The 26,359-nt window shown below is 47.8% G+C and overlaps 1 protein-coding gene across 1 annotated transcript in view; it reads left to right on the top strand.

The window, feature by feature from the left end:
* The window catches only part of LOC140392897 (E3 ubiquitin-protein ligase HECW2-like), a 595,816-nt gene that overhangs the window by 508,040 nt on the left and 61,417 nt on the right, over positions 1-26,359 (top strand). Inside the window, 2 exon segments of the mRNA XM_072478670.1 lie at positions 3,335-3,487; positions 14,090-14,188. Of these exon segments, the coding sequence (XP_072334771.1) occupies positions 3,335-3,487; positions 14,090-14,188 (252 nt within the window).

Genomic DNA, 26,359 nt, shown 5'->3' with positions numbered 1-26,359 from the left:
AGCTCTACAGCGGACGCCGCAATCTGGAAACCAAGATAGGTCCATATTCTCAACTTGCGCTCAGGGCGCAGCAGACCAGCTTCAGTACACCAGCAAACAGATGAGACAACGATACTACACCACCAATATGCACACCAAGAACAGGAAGCATGAGAAACTCGGCATCACCACCAGCAGCAACCAAGCCTCCCCAGGTACAACATTAGAAAAAATACAGGGAAATCCATTGTCAACTTGTCGGACTACACCCTTCAACCAGACGAAATCGAAGTCCTCAGCAGAGGGTTCAGTTTCGGCACCACCATTAAAATGGACCCCATCAGTCTCACAGCAGACACGGAGGAATTCATCAGGCGAATGAGGCTCCGGGAGTACTTCCACAGACCCCAAGAGGCCGACAGTGAACCCAATGAGACAGCCAATGAACCGGAACAGCAGACCGAAAGATCTGCGGTGCAGCAATCGAAGAGGAAAGAGTTGGATTGGACCCCTCCAGAAGGCCGCTGCCCTAGACACGACATGTATGCTCAAGCCGTCAGGCATTGCATCAATGCCAGATTCATCAGTCGCATTCACAAGACAGCCCCGAACATCACCCAAGCACAACGCAATGCCATCCGCGCTCTCAAGACCAACCGCAACATCGTCATCAAACCAGCAGACAAAGGAGGGACCACCGTCATACTGAACAGAACGGATTACTGCAAAGAAGTGTACCGACAACTCAACAACTAGGAACACTACAGTACAGACAGTTACCCGCAGATCTGACCAAAGAACACACCCGCCAACTCAACAGACTGATCAAAACCTTGGATCCAGACCTTCAGAGCACACTACGTGCTCTCATGCCATGTACTCCCCACGTTGGCGATCTCTACTGTCTCCCGAAAATACACAAGGCCAACACACCAGGCCGTCCTATCGTATCATGCAATGGGACCTTGTGTGAGAACCTCTCTGGCTACATCGAGGCATCTTGAAACCCATCGTACAAGGAACCCCCAGCTTCTGTCGCGATACGACGGACTTCTTACAGAAACTCAGCACCCATGGGCCAGTTGAACCAGGAACATTTCTCGTCACAATGGATGTCTCGGCACTCTACACCAGCATCCCCCATGACGACGGCATTGCTGCAACAGCCTCAGTACTCAACACCGACAACTGCCAATCTCCAGACGCAATTCTGCAACTCATCCGCTTCATTCTGGATCACAACGTCTTCACCTTCGACAACGAGTTCTTCATCCAGACACACGGAACAGCCATGGGGACCAAATTTGCACCTCAATACGGCAACATCTTCATGCACAAGTTTGAACAAGACCTCCTCACCACACAGGACCTTCAACCAATGTTACACACCATATACATCAATTATATTTTTTTCCCTTGGACCCATGGCGAAGAATCACTGTAACGACTACACGATGACATTAGTAAGTTCTATCCCACCATCAGACTCACCATGGACTAATCTACAGAATCGGTTGCATCCTTGGACACACTCATCTCCATCAAGGACGGTCCCCTCAGCATTTTGCTTTACCTCAAGCCCACGGATAACCTCACGATGCTCCACTTCTCCAGCTTCCACCCTAAACATTAAAGAAGCCACCCCCTATGGACAAGCCCTCCTTATACACAGGATTTCCTCAGATGAGGAGGAACTTAACAGACATGTACAGACGCAGAAAAATGCCCTCGTAAGCACGGGATATGGCGCTCGACTCATCGATCGACAGTTCCAACGCGCCACAGCAAAATAAAAGCACCGACTTCCTCAGAAGACAAACACGGGACACATCTGACAGAGTACCCTTCGTCGTCCAGTACTTCCCAGGAGCAGAGAAACTATGACATCTTCTACGCAGCCTTCAACACGTCATCGATGAAGGCGAATATTTTGCCAAGGCCATCCCCACACCCCCACTACTTGCCTTCAAACAACCGCGCAACCTCAAACAGACCATTGTTTGCAGCAAACTACCCAGCCTTCAGGAGAACAGTGACCATGGCACCACACAACCCTGCCATGGCAGCCTCTGCAAGACGTGCCAAATCATCGACATGGATACCACCAATACACATGAGAACACCACCCACCAGGTACGCGGTACATACTCGTGCGACTCAGCCAATGTTGTCTACCTCATACACTGCAGGAAATGATGTCCCGAGGTGTGGTACATTGGTGAGACCATGCAGACGTTGCAATAACGGATGAACGGACATCACGCGACAATCGCCAGGCAGGAATGTTCCCTTCCAGTCGGGGAACACTTCAGCTGTCAAGGGCATTCAGCCTATGATATTTGGGTAAGCGTTCTCCAAGGCCTTCAGGGCGCGTGACAACGCAGAATTGCCGAGCAGAAACTGATAGCCAAGTTCTACACGCATGAGTACGGCCTCAACAGGGACGTTGGATTCATGTCTCATTACATTCACCCCCCGCCATCTGGCCTGGGCTTGCGAAATCCTACCAACTGTCCTGGCTTGAGGCAATTCACGTCTCTTTAACCTGTGATTATCCCTCTCTCCAGTCGCACCGCCTGGACCTGTAAAGACTAAATTACCTGCAAAGATTTGCATTCAAAGTATCATCTTGCATCATTGAATTTGTCTTATATGTGTTTGTGTGTCCATTCACCTGATGAAGGAGCTGCGCTCTGAAAGCTAGCGATTCAAAACAAACCTGTTGGACTTTAACCTGGTGTTGTAAGACTTCTTACTGTGCCCACCCCAGCGCTGGCATCTCCACATCACTTTTTTTTTTAGAAGTGCAGCAGTCAATCAAATAAGATTTTAAAAAAATCATTAAATATAATTTATTGACATGTAATCCCTGGTTGGATGAGAGTTTTACTTTCAAAGGCACGGTGTGTGATTGTATTGAAATTAACTAGCCCCTTAAGGTAAATTCCTTCCATCCTTTGATTCACTACATTTAATACATTTTCTCAGTATTTCTTTTTCTGGTTTGCATATTGTGCTCATTTAGACCACCTCAGTTACCATTGCATCTTTTCCCCCACAATATTATTGAATATTCAAATTTAAATTCAGTCCCTTCAGAGATTAGCATTCTAATATGTGATTAATTGATTGGACGAGTAAACTGCAGCAGGTTCAATGCTGTAAGTATGCTACGTTTTATTTCTATAGGTAGCCTTGAAGTTATCACCGAGTGCTTGACAAGCGAAATAAGAAACTGCTAATTAACATTCACAATAATGACAAACCGAGGAAAGCCTCTGATGTAATGAAGGTAATTGCTTTAAATATTTGTATCACTAAGTAACAAAATAGTGAATCATGTTTCTTCTTTTAGGTTGGATTACAGTGGCCCCTCACGGGAGTTCTTCTTTCTGGTCTCCAGAGAACTCTTTAATCCATATTATGGCTTGTTTGAATATTCTGCTAATGACACTTACACAGTGCAGATCAGCCCTATGTCTGCATTTGTAGACAACCACCATGAATGGTAAGCACATTTTTTTTCAAGATATCTTCAGGATTTATGAGTGATTTTTCAAAGTAATAATGAATCCCAAAACATTTTATTGGTGCAATTAATATAGCATAAAACAGGCTAGAGAAAAAGAATGTTTAGACAAGATCACATAAAATTTTGTTGCAGGTAGCAAAACTAGAACAATAAAGCTATGGTAAATGTTTGATGAATGTTTTAAATCTTCAGTAGCCTTCTACTTCCTAAAGATTTTCCCAGAAATGCACTTTAATACCAGCCTCTCTTTGAGCACTGTGCTCACCTCAGAGCTCCCCTTGGAGTGGTGCTCGGCAGGTGCATACCTTTTCAAGGCAGTCGTGGTTCACGATGTTCTGACATCACATCGCCGTGGATGAACATTGCCCGTGCCAAGGACCGGGCCCGGGGATGCCCTGCCCTTAAGAGGTGGGGTGATGGGGCCTCAAGGACCCCTAAAAGGTATGTTGGGCCAGTAAGTGGGGGAGGGTGGGGGGAGGTGTACGGAGGCTGCAATGGAAAGATCAGGAGAGCACCGTCAGTGCAGGAAATGAGGTAAACACGACCTTGGAGGGGCATTCCTCACTGAGGCCAAAAAACCGTCAGAATCCCATTAGTGGGTCATTCTCAGTGCTGCAGGCGCGAAGAAACACCCCTCTATATGCAGCCAAAACGGGACTCATTTTTATGCGTTAAATTGCACCCATAATGTCCCATTTTGTGTAAAACAATCCTTTTGTCAAATTATTTGTTTGCGTTGCAGTGCTGGAAAAAGATGTTAGTGGACACTACTCCTCAGAATTTGCTGTGAAAATGTATAAACTCTCTCCAATTGGCAATAATCAGCAGGAAATGGCTAAACTTTTCAGTACTGTGTTTGTTGCGTAACCACTAAAAAGGAAATGGATCAATATTTTTCAAGGAGTGTGGACATTGGAATTAAATAAATAAATTTCAGCGAGCCGGCACAGTGCAATAGCACAAATAGCTCCCTTTTGAGCTCCAACATTCTTTGATTCTAGAGGGGTGACATAAAATTGATGCCTCTGGGGTTATATTCAAAATTGGACGTCTCTCCTCTGGAGTTGGTGGGTTGGGGTTTTCATTCCAGAGTCCTGAACCTGACGCCAGGCTGAATTGCAGTTTAGGATCCAGGTGATGCTAATGGCTGGACGCTGAAAGCAATTAAATGATTGCCTCTTTGAGTTCTGTCCAATTCATGGTGGCATGCTGACCTCCAAGGTTGGAGGGTGAATTGGAGGACAGAGGCTGGAGCTGCTGGTGCGGGGAGGTGAAAGAGATTCTGCCTCAAGTTGAAGTTATCAATAAAGGTAAGGAGTCTCCACCGCGATCTACCAGCCGCGTAGCACCAGAAAAGCAGCGTGGCACGGCGCAACGTGACCGGTAGATGCCGGGAGATCCCAAATCTGCATATTAGAATGACACACCTAGTCTCACTCTAATATGCATTCCCGAGATCTAACCAAGGCGTGGAATCGAATCCCCTCACCTTGGGAGACCTCGGGCGAGCGCCATTCAGTACTGATCTCCACAAACAGGGACCAGACGGAACTGCACTTGTGGAAGTCTCCCAGAGGATTGGAGACCTCCAGGTGCATGCCCTCTGGGCAGGATGGTACCCTGGCACTGCCAGCCTGGCACCCTGGCACTTCCAGCCTGGCACATTGGCAGTGCCATCTGTGTGTCTCCATCTGGGACATCCTTATCGTGAGCTGAGGCTTGGGGAGCGTATGTGAACCGTGTGAGGGGCTCGAGAGATTGGAACGTCATCTTTGAGCAGAGCTCCTCAGTGCAGAAAACGGGGCTAAGTGCAGCCTCATCCAGGAGTTCCCTGCTGAGCCCGATCTACCCAGATGGGCGTTAATCTCGCGCGCTACCGTGCCCTCTCCCCGTTTGGGTAGATCGTGCGCCACATCGCCACCTCTTTTGAAGCCCACTTTTTTATCAGTGCATTGATTTTTAATCTAAGATATTTGGAACAGAGAACAAGGTAAACTCCTTTACACTGTTGTGACGCTGTGGAATTCACTTCCAAGGTTAATTGAGGCACTATTCCGTATTAGGTTGGATCGGTGGATGAGGAAAAAGGGAAATGAAAACAGAGGCCGGGATTCTCCGACCCTACGCCGGGTCAGAGAATCCCCGGGGGGGGGAGGCGCGATTCCCACCCCGCCGCCCCGACACCGGCTTCCCATTCTCCGGCGCCGTCTTTGGGCAACGGCGGGATTCCCACCATGCTGGTCGGGGGCCGTTGACAGCGGCACCTCCGACGATTCTCTGGGCCCCGATGGGCCGAGTGGCCATCAAGTTTTGCCCAGTCCCGCCAGCGTGAATTACTCACCTCACACACGGTGGGACCTGGCAGGTAAGTGTGCAGGGGCCGTCCTGAGGGGGGGAATCCGACCCCGGAGGTGGGGGGCACGATGGCCTGGCCCACGATCGGCCTACTGATCTGCGGGCGGGCTGGTTCCATGGGGGCCTTCTTTCCTCCGCGCCGGGCCCCTGTAAGACTCCGCCATATTGCCCAGGGGCTGGCGCGGAGAAGGGAACCCTCGCACATGCGCGGAAATATGCCGGCCGTTCTGCGCATGCGCGGAAATACGGTGGCCGTTCCGCGCATGCGTGAGATCATGTCGGCCCTTTGGCGCGGGCTGGAGCTGCGGGTACCACTCCGGCATCAACTTGGCCCCCGAGAAAGTGGAGAATTCCTCACTTTCGGGGGCCGTTGACGCTGTCGTGGTTGGTGCCGGTTTTCACGCTGGCGTGGGCAAATAGCCCCATTATTGGAGAATCCTGCCCAGAGTGTATAAATATGATTAGAACAATTCATTTATGTGAAGGAAAAAACTAGTTAGGCAACCGCCCTGCTTCCTCATTATGTTTCAGCATTTTTATGTTGAGGTGGCAAAGTGGTCCTCTGGACTGGCTTTCAATTCCAAAATTTTAAAAAGAGTTGAATTAGGTGTCGTCTAATACTAAACATTTCAGAAAGGGTTGTGAGTTGGTTTCTGCACATGCTTTTAAGTATGCATGGTAAACACATTATGATTTTCCCTGCTTGAACTATCTCTGTTCATTTGCACTGCTTCTAAAAGCCGGTCGGTCCTCATACAATTGCAGTACTTGAAGGATAAAAACATTATCAATAGCCACCAGGTGGCACCAGAATACCACATTATTGAAAAGTTTTTGATTTTAAAAGGGGCAGAAGTAAAATGGGGTTCAGCGTCACTTTCTCTCATTTTCCGACATATATATATATATGTCTGAGAACCACCACTGTTTATTTTCCTCAGAGTAGCCAATAATCAGGAGCTCGGTTCTTTGAAATTGAAATTAAAAGAATTTAAGGCCATAGGTTCTTGCAAATAAACGCCCAAAAGTTATATATGTTAAGAAGAATTAATAAGCAAAATGTGTTTAAAATAAACAAATAACTACATTAAACCTCTTGTAAGACTCGAAATTTAGATTCAGGAAACTACAAGTCAGCTAGCATTGGGAAAATGATAGAATCTATTGTTAAGGAAGTTATAGCAGGGCACTTAAAAATCTCAATGCGATTATGGTTTTGTGAAGGGGAAATTGTGTTTCACTAATATTAGAGATCTTTGTTGAAGTAACAAGCAACTTGCACAAAGCGAAACCTGTAATTTAAAAAAAAAAATTCATCCATGGTATGTGGGCACCGCTGGCTAGGCCAGCATTTATTGCTCATCCCTAACTGCCCTTCAGAAGATGAGCTGCCTTCTTGAACCACTGCAGTCGACGTGCTGTAAGTACATCCACAGTTTTGTTTGGGTGGGAGTTCCAGGATTTTGACTCGGCAACAGTGAAGGAACATCAATCTATTTATAAGTCAGGATGTTGTGTGGCTTGGTGGAAAACTTCTAAGTGGTGGTGTTCCCATGTGTCGACTGCTCTTGTCATTCTAAGTAGTTGTGAGTTTGGAAGGTGCAGTCTAAGGAGCCTTGGTGAGTTCCTGCAGTGCATCTTGTGGATGGTACACATGGCGGCCACTATTTATTGGTCGTGGAGGGATTGAATGTTTGTGGATGGGGTGCCAATCAAGCGGGCTGCTTTGATAGTTTTGAGCTTCTTCAGTGTTGTTGGACCAGCCCTCACCAGCCAAGTGGAAAGTATTCCATCACATTCCTGACCTGTGCCTTGTAGATGGTGAGCACAGTATGAAGTCTTACAACACCAGGTTAAAGTCCAACAGGTTTGTTTCGATGTCACTAGCTTTCAGAGCGCTGCTCCTTCCTCAGGTGAATCACCTGAGGAAGGAGCAGCGCTCTGAAAGCTAGTGACATCGAAACAAACCTGTTGGACTTTAACCTGGTGTTGTAAGACTTCGTACTGTGCTCACCCCAGTCCAACGCCGGCATCTCCACATTGTAGATGGTGGACAGGGTTTGGTGAATCAGGACATGAGTTCCTCGCTGCAGGATTGCTAGCCTGAAGAACTCCTGCAGTGATGTCCTGGAACTTAGATGATTGACTTCCAACAACCACAATCACCTTCCTTTGAGCTAGGTATGACTCCAACCAGCTGAGAGTTTCCCCCCTGATTCCCCTTGACTCTAATTTTGTTCGAGCTCCCTGATGTCACGCTCAGTTAAATGCTGCCTTGATGTCAAGGGCAGTCACTCTCACACCTCTGTACTTTAGCTCTTTTGTCCATGATTTAACTAAGGCTGTAATGAAGTCAGGAGCTGGGTGAACCTGGCGGAACCCAAACTGACCGTCTTTGAGCAAGTTATTGCTCAAGCAAGCGCTGTTTGATAGCACTGTTGGTGACCCCTTGCATCACTTTGCTGATGATGGAGAGTAGACTGATGAGGTGGTAATTCGCTGGGTTGGAATTGTCATGCTTTCTGTGTGCAGGACACATCTAGGCAATTTTCAACATTGCAAACTAGATGCCAGTGTTGTAGCTGTACTGGAACATCTTGGCTCCACGGCAAGTTCTGGAGCACAAGTCTTCAGGACTATTGACGGAATATTGTCAGGGCCCATAGTCTTTTCAGTATCCCGTACGCTCAGCTGTTTCTTCATATCAATTGACTTGGCTGAAGACTGTCATCTGTGATGCTGGGGAGGAGGCTGAGATGGATCATCCACTCGGCACTTTTGGCTGAAGATTGTTGTAATTGCTTCAGCCTCATCTTTTGCATGTATGTGTTGGGCTCCCCCATCATTGAGATATTTGTGGGGTGTCTGCCTCCAGTAAGTTGATTAATTTTCCACCACCGTTCATGTCTGGATGTGGCAGAACTGCACAGCATGGATCTGATTTGTTGGTTGTGGAATCGCTTAGCTCTGTCTATTACTTGCTGCTTATACTGTTTGGCGCACAAGTACTGTGTTGTAGCTTCACCAGGTTGACACCACCTTTTTAGGTATGCCTGATGTTGCTCCTGGCACGCTCTCCTGCACTCCTCATTGAACCAAGGCTGATTCCCTGGCTTGTTGGCAATGATAGAGATGGAATATGCCGGGCCATGAGGTTACATATTGTGGTTGAATACAATTCTGCTGCTGATGGCCCACAGTGCTTCCTGGCTGTCCAGTTTAGTTGCTCGATATGTTCAAATTCTTTCCTATTCAGCATGGTGGTAGTGCCACATTGACATAATGGAGGGTAACCTCAATATGATGACAGGATTTGTCTCCACAAGGACTGTAAAGTGGTCACTCCTACCGATGCTGACGGTACAAATTGATGAGGATAAGGTCGAGCATGTTTTCCCTCTTGTTGTTTCCCTTACCACCTGGTTACAGTTGCCAACCCAAATTGACCCATTTATCCCTATTGTTTGCTTCCTTCTAGCTAACCGATTCTCTATCCATGCTAATATGTCACCCCCTTCACCATGAGCTCTTATTTTGTGTAGTAACATTTACTGCGGCACCTTACAAATGCCTTTTAGAAATCCAAGTACACTACTGGTCCAAGTTTGACCTAATGCCATGAAACGTCATGGGGTCCGGAGTTGATGTTGAGGACCTCCAGAGCAATTCCCTACCAACTATATACCACTGTGCCACCACCTCTGCTGGTTCAGTACTGCCGATGGGACGGGACATACCCTGGGATGGGGATGGTGGTGTCTGGCTCATTATCTGTAAGGTATGACTCAGTGAGTAGGACTATGCCAGGCTGCTGTTTGACTAGTCTGTGAGACAGCTATCGCAATTTCAGCACAGGCATCCCGATCTCCAAATCCCCCCGATGTGACCCCCGAACCTCCGCCCCCGAAGCGCCAACTCACCTATAAGGGGGTACTCAGGGACCCACCCGTGCAGGACACCCCCAGGCCTGATCCTCGGCACTGGAAAAATGCCAGGCTGGCACCCAGATGGCACTGCCAGGGTGCCATGCTGCCATTGCCACTGGCCCACCCTGCCCAGAGGGCAAGCACCTGGGGGCCTCCGATCCCCTGGGAGACCCTACAAGTGCCATTCCGTCTGGTCCCCGTTTGTGGAGACCAGCACTGAACGGTGCTCATCCGAGGTCCAAGGCGAAGGGGGTAGATCCCACGCCTCGGGTAGATATTAGGAGAACATGTCTGACTCTAATATGTAGATTTGCAAAATAATGATCCCGCCCACATGATCTCAACTGGTCTGGCGAGCTGGATCTCCCAGCATCTCCCAGCCACACCGCGCGCCTTTCAGGGTAACGCGGATGGTAGATTGTGCCCTATATTCATGACTTGAAACATATAACATTCTGAGAGAAATTGACAGGGTGGATGCTGAAAGAGTATTTCCCCTTACCGGGGAGACGGGAACGAAGAGACACAGTTTAAAAATATGGGGTCACCCATTTAAGACAGAAGAGGAGAATTATTTTCTCTGAGAGTTGTTAGTCTGTGGAATTCTCTTCCCCAGAGAGCAGTGGAGCAGGTCAGTTAATATTTTCATGGCTGAGTTAAATGGATTCTTGATTGGTTCTTCTGGATTCTTTTTGTGTTTTCCCCCAAATATTATTTGCTATAATAAACGTTGGTGTTTTTAAACTTTTTTTTTTCACAATAATAGAATATTTGAATTAAAGTAAGGAAAATAAGAAAAAATGATCATCAATTTTCAAATTAATATGCAGATTACCACACGCATGATCAGAAATGCTTTGAGATGTTACTTCATGTGAGTTAAGAGCAGAATTTCCAGTTGAGAAAGAAACCACCAAAGATTTAAAAAGCTTTTGTGCATAAAACAATAAAAAAAGTCAGTAAAGGGAAGCGGAGAGCCTTCATACTATCAGTATCTGAATTTTATGCTCTGTATTAAACACAATCTTTTTAAATGAACAGAAGTTGACAAATGTGTCCACGTGAAGAAGCCAATAAAATGCTCCTTTGCCTTTTGTTTCTGTGGTCTCTGACTGCCAAAAGTATTTATCGGAAAATGTTACTATGGATCTCACCTTAAAACAATAAATTTGCCCATTTCCCCGCTCCCTGGTGTACTTTGCAGAGATTCTCTGAGGCAGATCCTTTTAATTGACAGCCTTTATTGCCTACGGCATTTGACACTAAATCAATAATTGTCAGAGTTAAGTCAGAGAAGGTGGCAATGGGGAGCGAGCCATGTGGGAAAGCTTGAATGACAAATCCTCTTGCCTCTTACAACCTCCAAAATTTAGAAAATTGACCATGGAGGAAATGCAGTTTTTATTTTGTTCCGAAAAAGAATGCGGAAGTATATTTTCACATTACTAGCGATTTCTGTTTATACATTTATGGTGCTTAAAGCGATCGATCTGCTTAGGACCCCTCGTTCCTGTATAATAAAGACTTTTGAGATAGATGTTTTTGTTATTCAATGAAGTAAACGGACAATAAATTAGGGTTAGGGTTCCTAACCCTAACTTTCTGATTAATAAATACAAGGATGGGTATTATCGTTTTGATTTTAGTTTTAGTAACTTGAAATTCTGAACAGTTACAAAACAAAAGAACTCGGTTTTGTTTGGCAATTGCCTGACCACCAGAGGACAAGAAAATGTATGGTAGCCTGGAGTAGTAATCCAAAAGTGTGGCGAGAATGCAAATTCAAATCCCATTGTGAATGTTTATGAAATTGAATCCAGTTTATATAAAAAATAAAACCTGGTAGCGGTAAAGATTACTGGGAAGCTGATGGATTGTTTTGAACAGGCTCACTAATGTCTTCAGGGAAGGAAACCTACTATTCTTAGTCAGTCTGACCTATATGTGACTCCAGTCATTCACCATTGTGGTTAACCTTTACTTGCCCATTGAACTGGCTGAACCAGCAAGCTCACTGCCAAATTGTCAGGGCGGCTAGTGATGAGAAAGAGATGCCTGTCTTGCTAACAATGACCAAAACTTGGGTGCAATTCTCCCATCCGGAGACTAAGTGCCGGCGCTGGAGTGAAAACCGGAGTGTTTTACTCCGGCGTTGGAGGACATTCCCAGACCCCGATTCTCCCGCCCCTGGGGGGCTAGGAGCGGCGCCGCGTCATTTACGCGCGCCAGGCCTTGGCACCCCGTAAAAGCGGCACCGCGTAAATGACAGGGCCTGCGCCGGGTAAATTACATCATCCGCGCATGGGCGGGTTGACCGGTGCCAACCCGCGCATGCGCGGTTGCCGTCCTCCCTGCGGCCACCCCGCAAGGAGATGTCGGATGGATCTTGCGGGGCAGCGGAGGAAAGGAGGTCACCGATCGCGGGCCAGACCCCTTTTGAGTCCTACCCCGGTGAAAGAACCCCCTCGCCCCCCCCCATAGGTTGCCCCCCCAGTGTTCCCGCGCTGTTCCCGTCGGCAGCGACCAGGTGTGGATGGCGCCGGCGAGAAGCCGTCGTTTTGGGCAGGCCGCATGGCTCATCCGGGCCGGAGAATAGCGGGTGTAGCGGAGAATCGCCATTTTGGGTGTCCCATGCGATTCCCTGGCCTGCGCCGCGCAGATCTCGACGGGGCTGTTCTCGCCGCTTGGGTGAATCGCGGGAGGGCGTCGGACCGGCGTCGCGGGAAAAATGGCGCGCCAGGCGATTCTCCCTGTTAAATTCGAGAGGTGGAAAATCCACCACCTTGCCGCCCATCCCTGAGCTATCCCCCATAAAATGGTAGGCGGGTGAGTGCTGAAATCGGCAGCCCAGCTGCCATTTGAAATAAATAATTAAGGGGTCAATTGAGCTTGTCAGCAAGCCAGTTCAGTTGTATAATATGCTGCCTATGGTATAAAACAGTCGGGGGAGGTGAGAAGGCAACACGGCCACCCAGTTCCCCCAAAAGGTTTAACTCCCTCCCATGTCCACTGCCTGGCTTCCAAAACAGGCCATTCCTTCCCTCTCACCCAGTCCCTCCCCACCTAAGATCCCTGACTTAACTTGGCCCGGATGCCATGGCTGCCTTCCTCATGGGCTTACTAGCAGTCCCAGCAGCACCCACTACTCAGTCCTGCCATTGCTAGGACTGGAAGAGCTGCAATCAGATGGCAGCTTTCAAATACGGGACTTCATCCCACTGAGTGACAGGAGTCCCACTCTCAGCCTATTTTCTTTTCTTATAAATTTAGAGTACCCAATTATTTTTTTCCAATTAAGGGGCAATTTAGCGTGGCCAATCCACCTACCCTGCACATCTTTGAGTTGTGGGGGTGAGATCCATGCAGACACGGGAGAATGTGCAAACTCCACATGGACAATGACATGGGGCTGGGATCAAATCTGGGTCCTCGGCACCATGAGGCAGCAGTGCTAACCACTGCGCCACCGTGTCGCCCACTCTTAGCTTATTTAACTGGCCAGCAGCACTTTATGGCTTTGGGGCGTGCTTCTTTTCGGCGCATCGTAAAGTCCAGCCCAAGGAACCTCTGCTTCCCATAATCTTAGCTTTGCTGTGACAGTGCCACCATCATGATTACCAGCTGTGTTTACCATACTTCATACTACCTCGTTAGAATGCTGCTGCCCTAATTTTATTTTAACCATCAATAGAAATATTGCCAATTTCTGACAGCAGGCCAACTAATAACGCACATATTTACTGTAAACGGTCTTCTACCTCCACGTAACATCTATTTACATTATAGGGACTAGGAGTCGTGTCGCTCATTGAAATGCCTCACTTTAAACTGTGTGGTTTTATCTTACCGGAATTGATCATAAATGGTCCATTATACGACAAATCTTTCAGAGTTTGTTATTTGTTCTGAAGGATCATTTTGTCATTGAGCTATAAACTTAATAGATAAAAGCCAATTAGGAATTGTCAGAACAATACCCTTACATATTTTAACAAAGGCTTCAGTTTACATTAACACAAAAATTGATCAACTTTGAATGTTGAGTAGAATGGAGGAAAGAGCGGCAGGGAGATTTATGGAGGGAATTCCTGAGGTTAGGGTCTAAGCAACTGAAAGTACAGCCACTTACGTAAATGCGGGTGATTGATTTTATTGTCAGTACAACAATCTGTATATTACTGTCAATGGGTAAGGAGCCTCAAACACAAGAGGTGCTTTAACAACACAAAACACTGTGGTAATGTATAATTCGCCACTACCTAAAAGCAAAGTAATTTTGCAACTATTTTTGTTTTAGGTTCCGATTCAGTGGTCGAATCCTTGGTCTTGCTCTTATCCACCAATATCTGCTCGATGCATTTTTCACCCGACCATTTTACAAAGGCCTCCTTAGAATGTAAGTATTTATGCCATGTTATCAGATTTGGCCTTATCATTGATATGTAAAACTGTTACACTGTTTCAGTGTTAACTTCATTGACCCATGCACATCACCTAATATTTGCTATCACAAATACTCTCCTAGCCACAAAAAACGCCCCATTGGCAAGATTTGAATTTTTCCCCTTGATAACGTATTTGGTTGAGAACCAAGAAAATGTTGATGTTACAATTGCTATGGTCGGCACACATTGTTTTGTTGAGCATGTATTCAATTGAGGAATATTAAAATAACAATGGGTGGGAATTTACTACTCTTCCTGCCAGTGAGATCTTCCAGTCTCACCAAAGTTAACCCCTTGCAGTGGGTTCCCCAGCGGCGGGGCGGGTAAGCAATGTAAAAGCACGTAGCCTTTGGTGGTACTGGGAGATCCCATCGGCGACCAACGGCTCGCCACATCCACCGCAGGAAATCCCACTGAAGACAGGGTCCAGAAAATCCCAACCAATGATACCAATGAAATTTGCATTAGTGAGCATCGATGTGGGGTTTGGAATTGTTTTGCACCTTATAAGGAATGAGCTGCAGAAATACTGCCCCGGATCCATATAGAAGTGAAAAAAGAAAAATTGATTCTGAATAGATCAGACTTTGACATCTCTTTACGTCTCCCTCTCTCCACCTTTTGTGCCTTCACTCACTGGCCCCTATTTAATTTCTTCATCATTCATCCAACTGTAATACTCTGATTTGAAACTGCCAGTTAGGTTTAATACATTCATCAATCAGACAAGTTAATCACTGTAAAATTGTAAAATCGGGGATATTTTAAATAGTGTTCTTTATCCCATTATCTCACTGTATTAATATGATTTGGTTTTCAATATTATATTCATAACTTAAATTCTAATTTAATTTACATCAAATTCTGTGCGTAAATTTGCCCTTTTCATGCATTTTCAAGGAATGATAGGATAATTTAGATTACATTTGTCAAAGAATACCACTTAATTTTTGAGTTATTCAACAATGATGGTAACAATCATTTTGCTCACTATAGTTCCTAAATTCCACCATTCATCCACCTGTGGTGCACCCAGGGATTTTCAGTTTCCTAGAATTATTCTTTTAACAATAAAGAAAGTTAGAACTAGAGTTTATTTCTTCTTGCAATTAGATTGTAGTGTTTGTAACTGCCCTGGAAGTAATTTATTTTGGAGCTGAGCCAAACACTCATAATGAGCACATGTGGAGGACTAGGGGCGAAATTCTCCTACCCGCCCCGCCACATTTCTGCCCCAACCGGCCGGCGGGAGTCTCCGTAACACCGGCCGGTCAATGGGGTTTCCCATTGTGGGGCAGCCCCACGCCGTCGGGAAACCCCCGGGCGCCGGCAAAACGGAGACTCCCGCCGGCGGAGAATGACGCCCCTGATGTCTGGCCATCTTCTGCTGGTACAGTTCCCAGAGATGTTGAATATGAATACTTGACTCAGCTCCAAGACTCTCAAATGCATTACTGCAGCAGGGGCCTATTTGGTCAAACTGAAACGGAGTAATTACTGTGCCTGATTGACATCTTTATGAGGTTATAATAATTTATTCCTTCTGTGATCTCTTTTGTCAATGCCTGCATGCTTATTTGGAAAAGATTAAGAGGTGTGAAGTGGGTAAATCTTCTGTTATTGACACTTACATAGGGCTATAGGTGTTTTTTTTCCCTCAGTATTTGATATTTGAGCTGCTTTACCTCATGAAAGGCAAAAGCAAACAGGTCTGACAAGAAACTTGATATAATCCACATAGTTTATGTTCACATTCAAAAATAAAGACCACTCATATGGTAACCCACTCTGCTGGGTACCTAACTTAATGTAAAAGCATAAACTCTCCCATGGCAGACAGCTACCATTTGACTAACAATCTGGTGTGCGCGTGTGTTACAAAACATGCCATAAACTGCTCAAGTTCAAGTCTTTATAAATGGAAAAATAGCTAAAGATTCCTGAGCTATGACATTGATGGCATCACAGATGAGGACTTAAAATACACAGGAAGCTTCAGACCTTGTTAATTAATCTCATATATTTGGACGGCCAATTTTCTTATTGATCTGAAAATTTGTCTATCTATGATAATTGTTTCCTACTACCAGAGGAGATAACCTTGAATCTAGTTTAAATTTTCCCCCTAATTTACTTGAAGATTCTCCAATTGGAAATAGTTGGATCATCAGTGCTCAGAACTTAAACATTTTGAAATCTCAAGGACTTTGGGCACGATTCTTTGGCCTTGTTGCGCTCTCACTCAAGCGTAATGAGGCCAGTGAACAGCAGGAGAAGCCAAAAATTAGATCCCCACCAGGCGCCAAACAGATGCAACCGACCCGTGCCGTCGGCGAAATCGAGATCTCGCCGTAGCATGGCGAGAAACCAATTCTCACCACTTAGGCCCCATTTCCGTACAATTAATGAGAACGACCCCATATCCAAGGGCCTCCCATCATTCAGTGGCCTCCCCAACAAATGCTCACGCTGGTGCCGATTAGTATTCCTTTTGAAAAACATGAACCTGGCAGAAGGGCTTCTATGGAGAGCCAAGGAGGTGATTAGCCGTCTTTGCTCACAGGCTAAAAAGCCCAGGGGTGCTGGGCTTGCCACTCCAGTGCTCGGTGGGGGGTGGGGGACCCTCCACAGGGGTGGATTGGGGTGGGGGGTTGTCTGGAGAGATGGGCAAAGAGTCCGGGGATCAGCCCATATTGCGGAAGGAACGTAATGGTTTTGCGAAAAGGTGTTTAATGTGTTGCACAAACCCCACTCCTGATGGTGCCACACTCATCCCCCCACCCCCTCCCCCTGGTGCCCTCAGTGATCCTCAACGCGCTTTGCCCTTGTAGCTCTACCACTACATCTAGGTGTTTCCCCAGGATGCACATCAGAGATGGAGGTAGCCAGCTGCTTACCTCATCTAATGGCCCTCAATGCCCCTGGCGGGCGAACTCTCTGGTCGGAGGGCCCGGCTTACTTGTTGGTGGCACATGCACAGCTGTGCCGCCCTGTCCCATGTGCTGACTGCGAGATACAACCTCATCAGAGGGGTGGAACGTGAGGAGGCTGGTGATACATATCATCAGTCCATGGGTTGGGTCCGACTTGGAAACCGGCAGCCCCTCCTCCCGATCGATGCCCTTAGGGCCCTGGGATCCACCTGGGAATGCCCCTGCATCGTTTGGCTCTGCCAGTCCTGGCACTTCCCTATGGCCCACACCATCCTGTTGACGCCCTGAGCGATGCTCCTCAGTGACTGGGACAAGCTCTGCAGCGCCTCTGCCCATCTGAGATTGGAACATGTCCTGCAGAACCTCATTAAGGTTGGCCTGGTACTGGGTATATCCCCGAGTTGGACATTCAGCCATCACCAACTCTGCAACGCCTTGGACACCTTCACTCATGGTGCTGACATTGTGCACCAGGCTCTCCTCTGTGGTTGCCACCCTGGCAGTGTTGACCTATGTGCCACCCATTGCCGGCATCATCCCCTGCGCCCCTAACCTCTGGGACTCCTCCAAGCGGCTATGGATCTGCTGGAATGATGCTGTCATCTACCTCTGAATGCCAGGTTGGTCCCTACTGTTTCCATCAGCTTTGGGTACCTCTGCACCACAGGTTCAGCATCAGGCTGGGACCCAGCTGGGTCCTGGGATCCAGCAGCCCTCCGACTGCTGCCTCGCCTGGTGGTTCTTGCCTCCAGCTGATGCGCATCCTCAACAGTGTGGTGCTCACCAGATTGTGCCCGGAAGCCTGGCCCACTAACGTGCCCCACCGAGGTATGTGTATCTGCGCTGGTGGAGGAAGGGGGTGACAGCTGTGCCGCGACCACGGTTGCATCCTCAGAGCTCTCCTCCAAGGTGTTCTCTTTGGAATCAGGAGAGGCCGCCATCAGCTGGAGGACCTGTGACAGAATGGACATGTGGTTAGTAGGATGGATGGGTCAGTCAGTAAGGCAATCACTGCTCACCTTTGATAGGTCCCCGAGGTGGAGCCCGGTGGTGTCTCACCTCTGCGGCATCCGCCAGCCTCCACGTGGCTGACCGATCTATCCATGGCCACCCCAGTCACCGCTAAGGCCTGCTCCTCGAAGGAAGTGAGGATTCTTAAGCCCGGCGCCCCTCCGCCAGTCTGGGCCCTTTCCCGACGATTATGGGAGAGCTTTTCCTGAGGAGACACAGAGAGGCATTGTTAGCCACACGCATAGTTCACAGTGGTGAGAGAGGGGGTGTGAAGGAGGAGTTGGGGGTTGAGGAAGTGCAGGGAGGGCCGGGGATCACATGGGGCGCTGGGGGGTTGAATGCTCCCTTGTTGGCGGGGAGGGGGCGGTGTGGGGGCATTGGTGGCTACTCACTCATGCTGCCTGGTGTAGATCGTTGACCATTTTCCGTCACTGAAGGCCAGTCCTCCTGGTCATACCATCCGAACTCACAGATGCCACCACCTCATCCAGGGAGCGCTGGCTGCCTTGTGGCTCACCCTCCGGGATCCTCGGGATCAGGACATCCCTCCTGGCCTCCACTGCATCTAGGAGCCTCCCCAGGTCAGCATCTCTGAATCTTGGGGCCAGTCTCTTGGGTGCCATTTTGTGAGCTGGCTGGTGTTGGCAAGTGCAGCCCTAGTGCTGCTTGACCTTGTTAGGGGGGGGGGTTGGCGAGCGCGGTTCCGGCGAATCAGCTGGTGAGCCTTCATTTGCGACGAGAACCCCGTGAGGCCTCGTTAAGTGGACCAATTAACTTTGAATTGCGTTGCTGACCTCGCTGGGCCGAGCGTTGGGAAGCTTGCAGCAATTCCTGGCCGTTACCACGTTTAGAAATTTTACTGGAGAATTGGGCCCTTTATCATTTTTTCTTGGAAGTAATGTATGGATAGTGGTAATTTTCATGGGAGCTTTCCTGATACCCTGCCCTAACTTCAGCAGATAATCAGTGGAGACACAACAATCATGTCCATTTCTACTGTTTCTGCAGAATTTCTGCTGAGGTTGCAGTGGTAGAGCTCTGAAATCGGCATCATTTATTTGCAAAATCTTTCCTTATAGAATTCCAGAGTGCAAGGCCAGCCTCCCTTCTTAAAAAAGGTAGAACAAGCCTTTTTCTATATCTGTACTCTCTTTCAGTGTCTCTTCTGATTTGATTTATTGGGTCATTTAGCCAACTCACTTTCCATGATACTATTTTGATAGATTACATGAACATCCTGTGCGGCAATTTGACATAAATTTAATGTCGGCTGCAGGGATATTTTCTAACAGCACAGTGATCAGAACTATTTATTGTCCTTTTAAAAGCTGCTGTGAAGATTCTTTAGATCAGGGTCTATTGTTCGAATGACTAACTGTGAACACTTCTATAAACCCCTTTACATTACAGTTACCCAATGCAGCAAAAACATTATTAGAGACATTCCAGAGGCATGAATGATCCCTTGCCATTGTTTGTTGAAGGGTTTCACCTCATAGGGAGGCAGTTTCTTAAGTGCTTCCAACAGCAAAGATAAGAAGAGTGATGTAAAGTAGAAGCAGAATGATGCTCAACTCCATTATTGTCAAACCTCTCTAGAGTATAAACAGGGCACATTTGGCAAGATGCACACCAGAACAATTACAGAAATAGTTCTATACAAATAAAGAAGCATTAGAGAAGAAAGAACAGGGGCGGGATTCTCCACTCCCGCGCCAAAGTGCCCACGCCGTCGTGAACGCCGACGAGGTTCACGACGGTGCGAAACGGCCCCTATCCCGACCGATTCAGGGCCCGATAATGGGCTAGGATCGGGGCCGCGTCATCTACACGTGCCAGGCCTTGTCGCCGCGTAAAAGCGGCGCCGCATACATGACGCGGCCAGCGCCGCATAACTGGCATCACCCGTGCATGCGCGGGTTGGCCGGCGCCAACCCGTGCATGCGTGGTTGCCGTCCTCTCCGAGTCCGCCCCGCAAGAAGATGGCGGACGGATCTTGCGGGGCCGCGGAAGGAAGGAGGTCCTCCTTCAGAGAGGACGGCCCGACGATCGGTGGGCACCGATCGCGGGCCATCCCACATTTGAGGTACCCCCAGTGCAGGCCTAGGCGACTCTCCCAACCGGCGCGGGAGTGGCGAATCTCGCCCCGGGTTGTCTTGAAATGCCCCTCTCAGTTTTACATACAAGTAAGGAGAATCTACAATAATTTAGGCCAAATTTAAAAATCCCTTATTCCAATAGTTAATTCATGAAGAATTTTCCACAAGAGTTTAATCCCTTCAAATCCAGGGCTTATGGCAAAACTTTATAAAGGTGATTTGGTCCCTGAGATATTTCCCTACCCTCCTAATAATCAACAAAATAACTATTTTAGAATTAGTCACATGTTCTAATCTGTGAGAAAGTCACAGTAATTGGTAGATTAATTGTATAAGATGAAAGTAGGTAAGGATGATAAGTAGGTAAAAGGTTGTCAATGCTCAAAGTAGAAAAGTCACTCGGTCCAGTTGGGATGTATTCTTAGGTTAAGGGAAGGAATGGTGGAAACTGTGGAGACTTTGGCCATGATCTTTCAATCCTGCATATTTTGGGAAAGGTGTCAGAGGACTGGAGGATTGCAAATGTTACACACTTGTTTTAAAAAAGGAAAAGGGATAAACCTGGCAACTACAGGTTAGTCAGCCTAGAGTCAGCAGGGAAAACATGTTCAATGATATTTATTTGGGATAAAATTAATTGGCACTTGGAATTATATAAAATAGAATCATCGAATGGTTCCAGCACAGAAGGAGGCCATTCAGCCTGTTGTACTGTGTCAATGCTAATTTTCTGCAAGAGCCACTCAGCTAGTCCCATAACCACCGCCTTTTCCCAGTAGCCCTATAAATGTTTTCTCTTCGGTAAATTATTCAATTCTCTTTTGAAAGCCACAATTGAATCTATGTGCGTGTGTGTGTGTGTGTATTATGTCTTGATGTTCCCAGAAATTTGACATAATCACACTTTCAGTCTCATGCTGGAGCTTTGCAACTCTCCATGTGGGTGGTGATTGATACATTGTTGCTCAGTGTCCTGATTGTAGTGCAGTAGTGAGTGATGTGACATTGTGTACATAACAATAGATTTCCTAACACTCTACTAAATACCGTATATGTAAGTGTATCTAACATAAATAAAAGGTAGCATGAATTTGTTAAAGGCAAGTCATGTTTCCCCTGATGAACTTGATTGAGTTCTTTGAAGTAACAAGGAGGGCTGATGAAGGCAATGTGTTTGATATTGTTTATGTGGATTTTTAAAAGCAGTTTGATAAAGTGGCATACAATAAGATCTGTTGGTAAATTTGAAACCAAAAGCATTAAAGGGTCAGTGATTGGCTGAATAAAGAATTGGCTCAGAGACAGAATAAGAGAGTTGCAGTAATTTGGCCATCAGTCGAGAGGGAGTTCTACAGTGGTGACCCACGTGCATTAGTATTCGGACCCCTGTTCTTTCTGGACATATTAATGGCTTGGGCATAAAAGGTGTAATTTCAAATTATGCATTAGGTAGAACGAGGTAATATGAACAAAATGGTGCAATTTTAAAGGGGTTGCAGAATACAGTATGTATATAAATGATTAAAGGTGGCAAGGTAAACTGAGGACAATGGGCGGGATTTACCCACCAACCCGCCACGTGTATTTCGGTGGCGGAGGAGTCCCGCCAGCAGGATCTACCGGTCCCACCGTTATCAACGGGATTTCCTGTTGACTGTACCCCTCGTCGCTAAGAAACCCATGCACAGGCGTGGGACAGGAATATCCTCCCGGTATGAACAGCAGGTAAATCCCACCCAATATTTTTCTTTCAATTATAAAAAAATTGTGTATATATAGAAGCAAGTTGTGCTTCATAAATCACTGGTTAGGAACTAGTTGGAGAATTGTGTCCAATTCATTAGATAATTTAGATACTTTAGGAAGAATGTCAAACCTGGAGAAATGGGGCGTCATTCTCCGACCCCCCAACAGGTCGGAAAATGGCCGTTGGCCGCCGTGAATCCCGCCCCCGCCGGTTGCCGAAGTCTCCGGTACCGGAGAGTGGGCGGGGGCGGGAATCGGGCCGCGCCGGTTGGCGGGCAACCCCGCTCGATTCTCCGGCTCGGATGGGCCGAAGTCCCTCCAATAAATTGCCTGTCCCGCCAGCGTAAATTAGAGTACCTATTTACCGGCGGGACAAGGCGGCGTGGGCGGGCTCCGGGGTCCTGGGGGGGGCGCGGGGCGATCTGACCCCGGGGGGTGCCCCCACGGTGGCCTGGCCCGCGATCGGGCCTGGCCAACTTTGCGGGCGGGCCTGTGCCGTGGGGGCACTCTTTCCCTTCCGCCTCCGCCACGGTCTCCACCATGGCGGAGGCGGAAGAGACTCTCCCCACTGCGCATGCGCGGGAAACTGTCAGCGGCCGCTGACACTCCTGCGCATGCGCCGCCCCGACATGTCATTTCCGCGCCAGCTGGCGGGGCAACAAAGGCCGTTTCCGCCAGCTGGCGGGGCGGAAATCCCTCCGGCGCCGGCCTAGCCCCTCAATGTCGGGGCTCGGCCCCCAAGGGGCGGCGCGATGCCCGTCTGATTGGCTCCGTTTTGGGCGCCTGTCGGCAGACATCGCGCCGTTTGGGGAGAATTTCGCCCAGGATGTGGATATTTGCTAGCATAGCACTAGGATGCAATAATAAGTGCAGAGACAAAAGAACCTGGTATTCTTCTGCTTAGAGTAGAGAAGGCTAAGGAAAGTTTTAACTGAGGTATTCAAAATTGTGAAGGGTTTTAATAGAATAAATAAGGAGAAACTGTCTTCAGTGACACCAGGTTTGATCAGAGGATACATATTTAGGGTAATTAGCAGAGGAACCAGAGGCGATATGAGGACAAAATGTTTATGAAGCAAGATCTGGAACTCACTGCCTGAAAGGGCGGTGGAAAGAGATTCCATAATAACTTGCAAAAGTGATTTGGATAAATACTTGAAATATTTCTTAATGTATTTTATGATTTAATAAAACCGAGCATTTAATTTTAATATCCTGCATGACTAGTTATCAGATAATTCAATATGTTATGAAATGAAATATCAACTTTTATTTGTTTATAATTCATCTAGTGAAATATCAGGAAAGGGGCATTCCAGCAGATGTTTGATGGGAATTGCAATTTTCCAGCTGCAGCTGCCGCTGGGATCATCCTGTCCTGCCAAAAGTCAGAGGACTTGGCTGGGCTGACAAATCTACTATGGTGGGTCCCATAGAACCATAGAATTCCTACAGTGTAGAAGGAGGCCATTCGGCTCATCGAGTCTGCCCCTATGTCCCCTAATAATTGACTCTTCCACCCTGGGAAAAAGCTTCTGACTATCAACCCTGCCAATGCTCCTCATAATTTTGTAGACTTCTATCAGGTCGCCGCTCAACTTCCATCATTCCAGTGAGAACAAATCAAGGTTTATCCAACCTCTCCTCATAGATAATGTCTTTCACACCAGGCAACACCCTGTACCTCTCTTCTGTACCCTCTCCAAAGCCTCCACATCCTTCTGGTAGTGTGGCAACCAGAATTGAACACTATTTCAAGTGCGGCCTAACTAAGGTTCTATACAGCTGCAGCATGACTTTCCAATTTTTATACTCAAAGCCCTGTCAGATGAAGGCAAGCATCTGTGGGCAGCACGGTAGCACAAATGATTAGCACTGTGGCTTCACAGTGCCAGGGTCCCAGGTTCGATTCCCTGCTGGGTCACTGTCTGTGCACAGTCTGCACGTTCTCCCCGTGTCAGAGTGGGTTTCCTCCGGGTGCTCCTGTTTCCTCCCACAGTCCAAAGACATGCAGGTTAGATGGATTGGCCATGATAAATTGCTCTTAGTGACCAAAAAAGGTTAGGAGGGATTATTGGGTTACTCAGATTGGGTGGAAATGAGGGCTTAAGTGGGTCGGTGCAGACTCGATGGGCTGAATGGTCTCCTTCTGCAACGTATGTTCTATGAATGCCATATGCCTTCTTGACTACCTTATCCACCTGCATTGCCACTTTCAGTGACCTGTGAACCTGTTCACCCAGATCCCTCTGCCTATCAATACTCTTAAGGACTCTGCCATTTACTGTATATTTCCCACATGTATTAGACCTTCCAAAATGCATTACCTCACATTTGTCCAGATTAAACTCAATCTGCCATCTCTCCGCCCAAGTCTCTAACCGATCTATATCCTGCTGTATCATCTAACAGTCTTCATCGCTATCCGCAACTCCACCAACCTTTGTGTCGTCCACAAACTTACTACTCAGACCAGTTACATTTTCCTCCAAATCATGTATATATACTTCATACAGCAAAGGTCCCAGTACTGATCCCTGTGGAACACCACTAGCCACAGCCCTCCATTCAGAAAAGCACCCTTCCACTGCTACCCTCTGTCTTCTATGACGAAGCCAGTTCTGTATCCATCTTGCCAACTGACCTCTGATCCCATGTGACATCACCCTCTGTACCAGTCAAGTTGTCTTATGAGGAAAGGGTAAGGAAGGCAGCATGGTGGCACAGTGGTAAGTATTGCTGCCTCACAGAGCAAGGACCCGGGTTCATTTTGGCCTTGGGTGACTCTGTGGGTTTCCTCTAGGTGCTGCAGTCTCATCCCACAATCCAGAGCTACGCAGGTTCAGTGGATTGACCACCTTAAATTGCCCCATACATCCATAAGTGTGCAGGTTAAGTGGACAGGACATGATCAATGTGTGGGGTTAAGGGGATAGGGCAGGGGAGTGGACCACGGTTGAGTACTCTTTTGGAGGGTTGGTGCAGACCCGATGGGCCAAATGGCCTCATTCTGCACTGTAGAATTTCTATGGAAAAGTGTCAACGTTGATTATGAGTGGAATTTTCCCAGCCAGGGGAGGAGCTTTGGTGTATGCAGGATGTTAAATGCCGGGTCAGGATTTAAAAAAAAAATTAGTAAAGGAATATGGATTTCGCAGGCTAGGCCAGCATTTATTGCCCATCCCTAATTGCCCTTAAGAAGGTGGTGGTGAGCTGCCTTCCCCATATGCATTCCACCCTCTTCCCGGTTTCTGGGAGGCGGAATTGGAGATGAATGGGGAACCTCCTTGCAGCTGTCAGGTAAGTGATTGAAATATTCAGAAAAGCCATTAAATACAGATTTAACCCTCAGTTATGAATTCAATGGGCCAGCGCACCTTTTTTTCCAAATCTATCAGCAGTTTTCCTGTGCTTCCCAGGTGAGTGCGCAACAGGGAGAGCTTCTTCAGTCAAACTGACAAGCTGAGAAGGCTTTAATCAGTGAAACTGAAGAGCTCCAGCCAGGGATAGGTGAGAAGAAGGGTTATTGCTGCCTGACAGGTGATTTGACAACTTCATGAAAAACACTTCACCTGTCTGTACTTCGTTCACTTGCAGTTGCACCCCTCTGTTGCTAATCCTTACTACGGTAGGGGAACAACATATGCAGCTCCACCTTGCAACTCTGGTAATAGAAAAGAGAAGAAAAAAAACACCACCACAAGAGGAGCAACACCTGCAGCAGTGCCAGCTGCCTACTACTCAGCAACATGTGCTCTGGTCTCAAGGGATACCTTTAAAAATAAATGGGAATTCCCAGTTCTTAGCTGAAAAAGGTTATGCTGCAAAATTTAATTACATTTTAAACAAAACATTTATTTTACAAGAATTAAACAAGGCAACTACTATTAACTTAACACTATGGGCGAGATCTACCCAAATGGGAACAGAATCCCTTAGCTCGATTAGCCGAGTATTTCCCCTCCCCCCCTCCCCCTCCCCCTCCCCCCCTCCCCCTCCCCCCCTCCCCCTCCCCCTCCCCCCCTCCCCCTCCCCCCCTCCCCCTCCCCCTCCCCCCCTCCCCCTCCCCCCCTCCCCCTCCCCCCCCCTCCCCCTCCCCCCCCCTCCCCCTCCCCCTCCCCCTCCCCCCCTCCCCCCCTCCCCCCCTCCCCCTCCCCCCCTCCCCCTCCCCCCTCCCCCTCCCCCTCCCCCCCTCCCCCCCTCCCCCCCCTCCCCCTCCCCCCCTCCCCCTCCCCCTCCCCCCCTCCCCCTCCCCCCCTCTCCCCCCTCCCCCTCCCCCCTCCCCCCCTCCCCCCCTCCCCCAAAGCCCCAACTCATCTATAAGGGGGTCCTC

This window comes from Scyliorhinus torazame, chromosome 2, assembly GCF_047496885.1.
Source record: "Scyliorhinus torazame isolate Kashiwa2021f chromosome 2, sScyTor2.1, whole genome shotgun sequence".
NCBI classification, from domain to species: Eukaryota; Metazoa; Chordata; class Chondrichthyes; order Carcharhiniformes; family Scyliorhinidae; genus Scyliorhinus; species Scyliorhinus torazame.
Note: the sequence above shows the minus strand (reverse complement) of the source record. Positions and strands in the feature narration are given on the sequence as shown.